This window comes from Gymnoscopelus microlampas, assembly GCF_963454915.1.
Source record: "Gymnoscopelus microlampas genome assembly, chromosome: 21".
NCBI lineage: Eukaryota > Metazoa > Chordata > Actinopteri > Myctophiformes > Myctophidae > Gymnoscopelus > Gymnoscopelus microlampas.
In genome coordinates this window covers 8,219,947-8,231,469 of record NC_139958.1, presented here as the reverse complement: position 1 = coordinate 8,231,469, position 11,523 = coordinate 8,219,947, and the positions used below count along the sequence as shown (strand labels likewise).

At 45.4% G+C, this 11,523-nt stretch overlaps 2 protein-coding genes across 2 annotated transcripts; both read right to left on the bottom strand.

Moving 5' to 3' along the window:
* Positions 1 to 356: 356 nt before the first annotated feature.
* On the bottom strand, positions 357 to 5,311 carry LOC311037786 (E3 ubiquitin-protein ligase RNF10-like; the record flags this gene model as incomplete). Its single annotated transcript, XM_084047076.1, has 3 exons — positions 357 to 376; positions 2,735 to 4,709; positions 5,198 to 5,311. The coding sequence occupies 3 exons, from the start codon at positions 5,309 to 5,311 to the stop codon at positions 357 to 359; spliced, it is 2,109 nt and encodes a 702-aa protein (XP_083903202.1).
* A 4,208-nt stretch (positions 5,312 to 9,519) lies between these two features.
* On the bottom strand, positions 9,520 to 11,523 carry LOC311037563 (alpha-actinin-1-like; the record flags this gene model as incomplete). Its single annotated transcript, XM_084046776.1, has 1 exon — positions 9,520 to 11,523. One exon carries the CDS (start codon positions 11,521 to 11,523, stop codon positions 9,520 to 9,522), a length of 2,004 nt encoding a protein of 667 aa, XP_083902902.1.

Sequence of the window (11,523 nt, the reverse complement as noted above, 5' to 3'; positions counted from 1 at the left end):
TCGACTCAGTCACAAAAAAATGTGAAGTTTGTATTCATTTAGCTTTAATTATTATTTATTTCTAGTTGATGTAGGCTACTTTAGAAAGGTTTATTCTACTGTTTCTCAACGCCGGGTCCGGAGACCACCAGTGGTCCTAAATGGACCCTTACATCATGTAGGCTACATACGATATATGGAAAAAGGTAAAAATCAACAGTGTGCGTTCGCCGGTGTCGCACTCTGCCGGAACCCAACGCAGCGGGACCTCATCTTGGAGCTAGGCGGAGGGAGGGGTTCTAAATGGGGCTATAAAGCCTTGACCAGGGCTGCCAACATTGGACTGTCAGAATCCAGGAGATTGGTTGGGGGCGTGGCTAGTGGGGGGTCTGGGGTCCTGAAAAGACAAATATACACTATCATAGTAGTGTATATTTGTCTGTCATTAAATGTTTCCTAGTAGCACTAATATGCAAAACATCATAAACAAAAACAGTATTAATATGTACAGTAAACAGTGGGGAGGGGGGGGGGGGGGTGGTCGAATTGCAGCGCACCTGTAAGTGCTCTTTTAGAGTGGGTTTGAAGGAGAGGAGGGCTCCTGCTGATTCATCCTGCCTTATTATATGTTTTCAGCCTATCAGAATGCTTGTTTCATTCATTTCTGCCTAAGTCAAAAAGTTTGCCTCATTGCCTAAGTCAGAGGTCTTCAACAGGGGGTCCGGGACCCCCTAGGGTCCTCAGAGTTACTACAGAGGGTGCCACCAAATCTTTATATGATTTTATTTTGCACATTAACCTAACCACTTCCCTAGCATCCCTTTTCTGAGGAGAACCTTAGGCAAAAATAGCAGATCTACAAGCTCCCAATGCACTACAGCGTTGTGAGCTTGTAGATCTGCTATTTTTGGCAAAGAGATAGGTGTAGAGGGAAAAAAGAGCAGAACAAGAACAAAAAAAAAAGTTGAATCTGCAAACACAATTTTATGCTTCATCTCTCTCTCAGCTAGGGGATCCTTGGCCTGAAAAACGCTGAAGACCCCTGTCTAATGCATGTGACGTATCTGCAGCTGGATAAAGCATTGTTTCTCAACGTCGGGTCCACGGTCCCCCAAATGGACCCATTCCATACACTCTCGGAGTTGTCCATTTGGACTCTGGGTGGTCGCCGGACCAGACATTGAGTTGAGAACCAGTGGTATATAAAGCACTCTTAATAAAACCTTGTTCCCACATTACTCCTCTTGTCCAGTGGTTCTCAAAGTGTGGGGTCCCCAGCAAAAGTAGCCCAGCTAATATAGCATCAATCTTTTCAACCACTTTGTCCATATATGTTATTTTTGAATTAAAAGAAATATCTTGAAACTTTTAAATAATTTTGACATTTTTAACACAAATCTTCTCTTCTGGGGGGCCTTTTCAGATGGGGGTCCACGACCAAATATATATCAATTTTGAGGGTCCTTGACACGAAAAGGTTTGAAAAGTATAGGCCTACTGCTGATGGGCAACACTCTGGGTCAACAACATTAAAGGGATGGTTCACCCAAAAATCACTTGTTTACAAAGAGTCTCCTTTGTGTCTCCCACCGGAACCCACTGCTCGTCATCAAATCGTCATTGGCTTAGGAATGTGACAAAAACAAAAGAATATCCATGAATTCAAGTCTCCATGGGGTGAGTAACCGATAGGAAAAAATACATTTTGGGGGTGAACTATCCCTTTAAACTCAGGAGGCCTGGCCAACCACAACTACAGTAACTGCAAATAATAATAATAATAATAAAACATTTGATTTGTTATGCACTTTTCATTCACAAGGAATCATGGTAAAACACATCATCATCAATCATATAAGGTAAAAAAAAACTACTGTATAGGTACTGTATATCATCCACATAACATGCATTGTCCAGAGAGCAGTGGTTCTCAAAGTAGGGTCCCCCCCCATTTTTTTGGTTTTGTTTTATGACCAATTTCATTAATTTCTCTGTCCTGATTAGATCGAATTGGTATCCCGACCGGAAGATGTATTTTCTGTTTACTAAAGAGTAAGAGTAAAGACGGGGAGACCCTTGTTAATATAACAATGAGGGAATATAAAGCTATAACACTTATTTTAACAAAAAAATATCACTTACACTGCCTAAGCCCTATTTCATAAACAGAAAATAGCTGATCTACAAGCTCACGTTGCTTCAGATTTTGATGCGTTGTGAGCTTGTATGTCGGCCGTTTTCACAATCTTTGATCATGTTTGAAGAAAAAAATTATAAGGTCTTTGGACATTTAAAAAAAACATTAAAAAAAAAATCTATTTATTTTCCGAAATCTTTTTTGGGAACCTTTTATCTTTTGTAGGAAATGTAAAAAAAAATGATGGACTACTTATGACCCAAAATGGCTCTGGGATGCAGACCTTTAGGATAGTGGGGATGATAAACTTCAGTGTTGTCTACCTTGTGTAGACGGCCATGGACAGGCATGCAATGCTCATTTGGTATGTTCTTGCACTCTATTTCAATGACGTGACGCGCACGTCGCTTAACACCTACACTGCAAGTCACACAATGGACAGTCGATATGCATCTAGGCTTATTCCTATGTTAATTCGCTAGGTGTGAGCCGGGAGCCTTTGAAAACTTTGTTGAGGTGCGAATTTAAAGTAGTTTTAAATCTATGCGTGTGCCTGCGCGTGCTCCTGGTCAAATAGGTTCCGGCACGGCGTGCAAGGCCGTCCAGTGAGCATTGCACCCCTGGCCATGGATGTGCTCATCAGAAGCTTCTGATTCTTTGGCTTTTTCCTTTTCTTTCCTCCTCCTCTCTCATCAGGGTCGACCACGGCTTGTGGAGGAACAGTGTCCGCACTGTCGAGCTGCAGAAGCTGCTCAAAGGCCTGGCTGAAAGACGTCTGGAAGTCGGGTACCGCCGGGACACGGTCCCACTCGTCATCATCACTCTCCCAGGGCCCAGCATCACCTCTGGCTGTACCGTCTCTCAGCATCTGTGCAAAGGACTTGCAGGCGGGGTTGTCCTCCACGCTACCGCCCGCACTAGATGAAGCGCTTTGTCTATCCAGACGTGGGAACGTGTCATTCCAATCACCTCTGGCTTTACCACCTTTAAGCCTCTGTGCAAAGGACATGATGCTGCAGTCGTCCTCCACATGGTCCACAATAGACGAAGCACTCTGTCCATCCAGACGTGGGAACGTCCCCACAGATGACGGTGAAGGAGGAGCCGGGTCGGGGTATACACGGAGGGACCCGAACGCTGGGAACTGCTTAAGGTTGGTCAGACCCATGTGCGCCTCCGGATGTTTCCCCCATTTTCGGTTCTCCTCTATCTCGATGCGCTTCTCCCTGTGCCTCTCGTCCCTCGCCTTCTTCTCTTTGAAGCGCCTTCTTTTCTCCAGCTCGTCTGCAAAGGTAGCCAGAGTTTTCTTGGACACGACGGGCGGCCGCAGGTCTAGCTCGCAAATGCTGTACTCACAGGTGAGAGGCAGGTGAGCCAGAAAGCGGTTCCTCCAGCGGATGTCCTCGGTGACCGTGTGTCCCTTTATCTCCACCAGGGTGGCAGTGATGGTGTCTGGGCAGTCCTCCAAGCTGCCGTACTCACGCACGAGGCAGCGTAAGTTCAGCGGGTGCAAGAACATCTCCTGGCAATCCTCAGCTTGGTAGAAATAGTAGTAGGATCCACATGCCCTGGAAAATGGCTGGGGGCCTGGGGGCCGGCTTGGCCTCGCCTGATCAGAAGGGGTCTCCTCAATAGGCGGGGGCTCTGGAGCGGCAGGTTCTTCCTTCACACTCCCCTGAATGCCAGTAGGGAGGTCCGCATCCTCACAAGTTGCCTCCTCTGGGATCTCGGCCACCTCATCATCAAAGGCAGAGGAGTACTGCAGCACAGGCCTGGTACTGCTTATGGTCACCACCTCCTTCACAGGGGAGGCGGGTTCTTCCAGAGCGAACCAGGGCAACTTCTGTCTCTTCAACACAGCTTCCTCTCTCTGCTCCAAGAGGCACAAGGCCTCTTGGATGAAACAGGATTCACCATCCACCTCCAGACTGAGCCGTGCCCACAGGGCGGCCTTCTCTCCTGCCACCAGGTTCAGCACCTGCTCCGGAGAGGCCAGCAGCAGCTTGGAGTACTGGCTGAGACGCACGTCTCCAAAGCGAACCGGCTCCTCCACTTTCACCCACTGAGCGCTGGGCATGGCCACGAGAGCTCCCTTTTCTCTGCGTGTCAGACGCATGGTGATGCGATCGCCCACCGCATACTGCCTGGTCTCCGTTGTAACTACACTCCTGAGGTCAGCAGAGTGCACGGCCTCGTGGCAGAGGGGACACTTGGCCCAGCTCCTGTCGCTGAGTGACAGATAGTGCAGCATGCACGGCAGGCAGAAGATGTGACCGCATCGTGTGATGTTGGCCGCCACCGGAGGGTACAGGCAGATGGGGCACAGGGGCACCTCGTGGCTGTAGACGCACACCTGCTGAACCCAGTCCCAGTTGACCAGCGTATCTGGGTCAGTGAAGTTAGCTGTATAGTCCTGGTCATCGGTCACCACAAACTGGCAGTTGGCCTGCAGGAAAAGCTCCTTGTTGAAGAAGGGCTTGCGGGTGTGGTCCCACCTAGGGGCCCTAGGGGCCTCGCGTCCTCCTCTGTCTGTTACCCCACGTTGCCATTTCCCACTTCTCAGAGGGGGTTTCCTGTAAACATTCTTGTTTTTCTGTGAATTCGTGCAGTGAGAGCCTTTATAATTCTCATTTTTTGGGAAGGATAGCCCCACATGCCCCCACAACTGATTTGCCACACATTTGCCATTTGTCTTAGGTTGGGAATTGTGGTATACAGCAATAGTAGAACTTGAACTTGAAACTTTGCTGACGTTGGTATCAATTGCAAATGTGGACGGACTGAAGAAAGAGAGAATGAAAGTTCACTGAACGGAGCCAAAACCCAAAAGTTACAGCTTTCTCTAGAGAAAAAACACGACAAGGCTTCCTAGGACACTGCAGATAATTACAGTATTTATAGAAATATATACTAGCTATAAGGCTCCTACTGCATTTAATAGAATAACCTATATCAACTCTGAAACCAATATTTAAACTGCCACAGTGACGTATGATCTAATACGTCACTGAAGAGCATCAGAGCAGCCCATATATGGGTATATTCTGATGACATCAGGGATGAACCATCCGACCGACCAACTTCAAACTTGGTGTGCAAGCCGCAGAGAGCCCGAGGGAGTGCGGTGCCCAGCATGAAGTCGTCGGATAGGCGGTTGTTCAGAACCACTGATCCGATCGATATGCCCATAGGCATATATGGAGATCCAGTTGTCCAGAACCACCGTCCAACTGATTTGTCCATATATGGGCATTCCCATATATGGGCGTATACTGATGACATCATGATCTCCATAAATGGGCATAAATGGGTCAAGGGACAGATACAGAGATCTCCACATATGGGCATAAAAGGGACACAGGCAGACAGACAGATACAGAGATGTCCAAATATGGCCACAAAAGGGCGACGGACGGACGGACGGACGGATACAACGGACGAACACATTGACACACGGACGGACAGGGTGCAAAACATAGTCTCGGCCACGCCTGGCCTGGCGGAGACAATTATATTATATATATACAACGGTATATAAAACCCTTTTCTTTGTGGTTTTCAAATTTCAAACCAAATGGACCCGTTAGGGTCCATTTGGTTTGACATGAGAGTGTTTTACATGAGAGTGTACCATTTGTACACTCTCAGAGTTACAGACCCATAAGGGCCCATTTGGTTCCTATCCATCATTTAGCTGGGGACCCCCTGGAACCGCCTCAAGTACCCCTGGGGGTCCCCGGACCCCACTTTGAGAACCAATGCTATAGCGCACAGGGATAGACTACCGTGCTCTAGCTGATATACCGACAAATAAGCCTCTCCGACCTACTTACTTACTTTTTGCTACTTTTGTGTGAAACTGTAGTATGACAAAGTAGGCATTCATTTACGAGAAAGTTAAAATATGGAGATAAGAGGTTTCTTCCCATCAGTAACAAAATACAACCCACAAGGTGTGACACCTTCTGAGCTTTCAGTATGGTAAATAGAATTAATTACTTTTTGAAACATTATTTTAAACAATGTTATTTGTGTACTTCACAATGATGTTACGTTTGGGAGTTAGCTAAGATTATTTTTGATACAGTGTATGTGCAACATGCTTACCAGTGACTCAAATACTGTACTTAGGTATAGCTTTCAGGTATGTTTTACTTTACTGGAGTACTTTCAACCATTTTACTTCTACTCCACTACATCTCAAAGGCAAATATTGCACTTTTACTCTGTAGATTACTTTGTAGATTTTTATTATGAATAAAAAAAACAAATTCAGACCTATGTAAATATATACTTTGGCAATTTGAAAATAGACATCTATTTTCTGAGGATTTTAATACATTTTTAAACTTTTGTAATGGGACCTTCTGCATAATGAGTACTTTTTACTTTTGGTACTTGCATTCACTTTGACGCCAAAACCTTTGTACTTTTACTCAAGTACATTTTGAATACCGAACTTGTACTTACAGACTTATTTGTGCAATAGGATATTTGTCAGAAACTACAAGGTTCATTTCCCCTCCGCTCCACAAGGAGACACCACAATGGGATTCAGACTGGTACCTGTGGTGGTGACCTCACTTCCTCCCACTATAAAAGCAGGACTGGATTCCCGTTTCCCCCCTTGTCCTTTGTTTCCAAACACATGCAGCCGGCCTGTGTTTGCCGTGTGCTGCTGATGTACCACTGATGTTTGCCATGCGTCTGTTAAACCTGGTATAATGTAAGTTCCAGTGTCTTACTTCTAGTGATGTGGATTATATAATTATATTGAAGAATTGATGAACTTGAGTTATATGGATATTTAGAGTTTAATATTATGAAGTAAATACTTGGCCTATTATTATTTTGATGATATACCTTAATGTATAATATAATTTAAAGGCCATATTTATGTTTGATACTTTATCTGGCATGATATTATAATTTGTTTCTTTGTGTCTTTGTTTATAACCATGGCATCAACATGAAACCCAAAGTCAACCCTATTCATCATTATCTGGCCAAATAAACTGGATATTTGATTGCATCCTTTGTTTCCTGGTGGTTTGTGGCTCCAGTATGAACTTTAAATCCTAACTGTATTGATACTTTTGCTTAAGTAAAACATGCGAGTACTTCTTCCATCACTGCTCACCCACTTCTGTGGTCTTTGGTGCACCCTATACCCCTATAGGGTTCCTGACCCCAGGCCGGGAAACACTGGAGTACCATTATTAAATCATTTCATATTGCATTTTTTTTTCTTATTATGTTGTCTCATTTTCCAGGGTTAAATGGGACTACCGGTTGCATTGTCAAGTCTGTACAGTTACAGACCTGTAAGGGTGCTGTGGACCTGGGGGCCAGTTGCACCACCTCACGCTAAGTTCAAACTTAGCCTAGTTATAGCTTAAATGGCTTTTAAAAAAGCTATTCAACCCATTTAGCCGGGAAAATATCTGTGTCATTTTTAGATTTCTTTGGCTATTCAAAAATAGCAGATCTACAAGCTCATAGCGCGGCACCGAGTGCCGCGCTATGAGCTTGTAGATCTGCTATTTTTTGTTTTTTATGTTAAAATGTGTGCAAATCTTTAAATATATATATATATTTTTTAAATATATATTCAAAGATTTGCACTCATTTTCGCGATTTTTCAAAAAATAGAAGATCTACAAGCACATAGCGCGGCACTCGGTACCGCGCTATGAGCTTGTATATCTGCTATTTTTGAATAGCCAAAGAAATCTAAAATGACAGAGACACTTTCCCGGATTGAATTTGTTTAAGCTATAACTAGGCTAAGTTTGAACTTAGTGTGAGGTGGTGCAACTGGCCCCTGTACCATAGCAATAGAAGCAATCATCCAATCATACTCCAGGTCTTGAAAGCTATTTACTATACTGACCTACAAAGCCAAAGTGCAAAACTACGAAGAAAAAAATATCTAACAATCTAATACCCCCAAATCACGAAGGCTAATTTGACCTTTGGGATACACAAATAGGTCGGTGTGTCCAAAAAAGTAGTTACTGCACTTTGGCTTTGTAGGGCAGTATAGTCGATCAGTAATAATAAATAAATAAAAACACAATTTTACAGACTTAAAAAAAAACAACGAATTAGTAGCATCTAAGTAATGCTCTTGACCACACACTAGACAGTGTGTGGTCACTTTGAGAGATGATATTTAAAGATAAATCTGTCTTTTCTATGACAAAATACGTTTACTCCTGTATAGGTGAAGATATTTCTATCTATCTATATGTCTATATGCTACGTTTACAGTGTAGGCTTGAAGGGGTCCCCCGCAGGGGTCCTTGAAGGGGTTGCAGGGGGTCCCCAGCAAAATGGGTTGATATAGCATACAAAATAAGTGTATCGACTATTTTATATGTTTGGCTATTTACCTATTTTCCTTTATGTCAGCTTAAAACAATGCATAATTGCATATGTTATAATGGTCAGCATCATGTCAGTATCATGGTCAGCATCATTATCATGGTCAGCATCATGTCAGTATCCTGGTCAGTCAGCATCATGTCAGCGTGATGGTCAGTATGATGTTCAGTATCATGTCAGCATCACGGTCAGTATGATGGTCAGCATCATGGTCAGTGTCATTAGTGAAATACCTCACTCATTACAGAAAGAGATTTTGCTGTCGTTAGTCTGGATTCTCACCTTTGACCAATCCGATGTGGTTGAACCCCCACCGGAATAGGACCCAGGGTCACTGAATCACTCAAGCCTCTCCACCACGGCAAGGTCACAGCAATAGGAGAGGGGGTGGCCCTTAAAAGGACAGTTGTTTTAATTCATTTTTTTGTATTATATTTCTTCTATGAAGGGTCTTGAGGTCTAGTTAGCTCTGGTCCATAGCGTTATAAGTTCTCCTTAACGCCATTGCCAGCATACCACCGTAGTAAAAATGAATACACTTTCGCTACTCACCAAAACAAAGACTTTTTAGTGTGTTGAAAGCCTACTCTGAGCCCCCCACCTCTACGTCTAAAATACACATTAAGATCGTCTGTGTTTTGGTGAGTAGCAAAAGTGTATTCTATATTTTAGAATATAGAATTAAAAATTGCATTAAGGAGAACTTCTAACGCTATGGACCAGAGCTAAGGGCATTCCATCACCCAAATCCCCTGGGAACCATCAACACGTTGTTGTTGATGATTCCCAGGGGATTTGGGTGATGGAATTCACAGGATGAGAGGTCAACATTCAAGGGGTTCTTTTTTTTCTCTCTTTTACAATCTTTTATACCTTTTTTCTTTTTACATTATAATATTTTTTTAACGATTGTTTTCATCACAACACATTTGTTATCTTGTAACAAATGTGCCTGTGCCAAAAGGGACCTTGTCCCCCCTTTGGTGCCAGGTTCAGGATTTGATTGGCAATGAGGTTCAGAGGTCACTCTCACCGTACAGCGCGGTAGAGAAGGACATGTAGTCGAGGGCTCCTGGGATGGCATCAGGGCCAGTGTAAGGGGCCATGTTGGCGATGCAGTACTCTGCCCGGTCGGGTGGCAACTCCCCACGCAGCTTGTCGGCTAGGATGTAATTCTTATCCGCTGCCAGGACTTTGAAAGAGGCTATGACTTGGTCAGCAGTGTCTGTGTCGGCGGTTTCAAGGGACATAAAGTCGATAAAGGCCTGGAAGGTGACCATGCCAAGTCGGTCGGCATTCACGTTGCTCATGGCTTCACCCTGTGAATCGTTGGCAATGTCCAAGCCCAGGCTGATGAGGCAAGCCTTGAACTCCTCTGCGCCCAAAGTACCAGAGTGATCCCTGTCAAAGTGATTGAAGGAGGCTCGGAACTCATTCATCTGCTCCTGGCTGATGCCTTTGGCATCCCGCGTCAGGATCTGGTTCTCAATCTCATTGATTGTGCGGGCGATGGTCGTGGAGAGCTGCTCCCAGCCCACTCGGATGTGCTCCATGGTGTAGGTGGTGTGCCTGTTGTCGAAGATGAGTGCTTCCTGGATGAGCTTGTGCTGTCCCTCTAGTTGGTCGATCTTTGTCTTGTAGTTAACGATCCTCTTCTCATCCTGACGCAGGTGTGTTAGCTGGTCCTCCAGTGTGCCTTTCATCTCGATGGAGATACGGCCAATCTCGTCCATCTTGGTCTGGGTCCAGGGTCTGATTTCATTGGCTTGCTTGGCAAACTGTTGACGCAGACACTCATTGTTCTGCTGCTGGGCATGCCCCTCGCTCAAGGCCTGGTCGCGCTGAGGCACTAGCTGTGTGACCTTGTCCCATCTGTTGTTTATCTCCTGGTGGTTGACCTTGGTATAGGGGTTGGTGCCAGCCATGTTGACATTATGGGTCTGGACGATCGTGGCGATGTCATTCTGGATGCCTAGAATGGCCTGGCGTTCTTTGTCTTCCTTTGTAAGAGCGGCTTTGAACTGCTCGTGGGCTGTTCTTAACTCCAGGATCTCCTCTATGGTGTGAACAATGAAGATGCCCTGCAGGTCCTCCATAGCACCTTCCATCCAGTTATTAAACAGAGACGCTCTTCTGGCAAAATCAAGGTACAATTCGTCAATGGTCTCCAGCAGCTTCTCGGTTGTCTGCAGAGTCTCCTTACGTTTCAGGTACAGGGCTTCCAGAACATCCCACTGTTCAGAGATCCTTTGGCAGTGAGCACTCACAGTGGGAGAGTCATAGTAGTTCAGCTCTTTCAACTCCTTTGCAAGGGTAGCGATCTGCTTCACACGGCCCTGGTGTGCGGCCAGGTCGCTCTCAAATGCCACATGTTTTTTCAGCAAAACTTTGATCTCTGACAGAGAGGCTGTCTGGTAGTCCTGATGCTGCAGCATGTCCTCCTTACCGTTGGTCCAGGCTTCATGAATGGCTGCTTTCTGGCGGAATTTCTCTGCCAGGTGGTCAAGTCTCTCCAGCCTGCGAATCTCATTGAGGAGCCATTCTTCATAGCCCTTTTCTGCTCCCTCCAGGTTTCCCCACGCATTGGAAATGTCCGACACCATCTTGCCCTCAGAGGGCATAAAGGCGGGCCTATTGCTGAGCCTCAGCTTGGTCTGCAGGGTGTTCAAGTTGATCTCTAGCTGACACTTCTCCTGCACCTTGGGTGGCCTCTGGAGGCGTCGGTAGTCCCTGAAGTCCTCCAACTTCTGCTGCATGGCCTGCATGGTGTTGTCTGGAACACGGTTCTTCAGCCAAGGGATGGTGCGACAGATCCAATCCAACAGATCACTGGCCAGCTTCTCATATCCCTTCATTAGCTGCTCATTCTCCTGGTTGACATCCAACACCTTGCAGATCCGGTTGGCGGCTGTCTCTGCCTTCTGTTTGCCTGAGAATGCGTGGTAGTAACACGACACATACGTCATGACAGCCTTCTCATCTGGCCTCACGGTACTAATGATATCTTCTGCATCCAACAT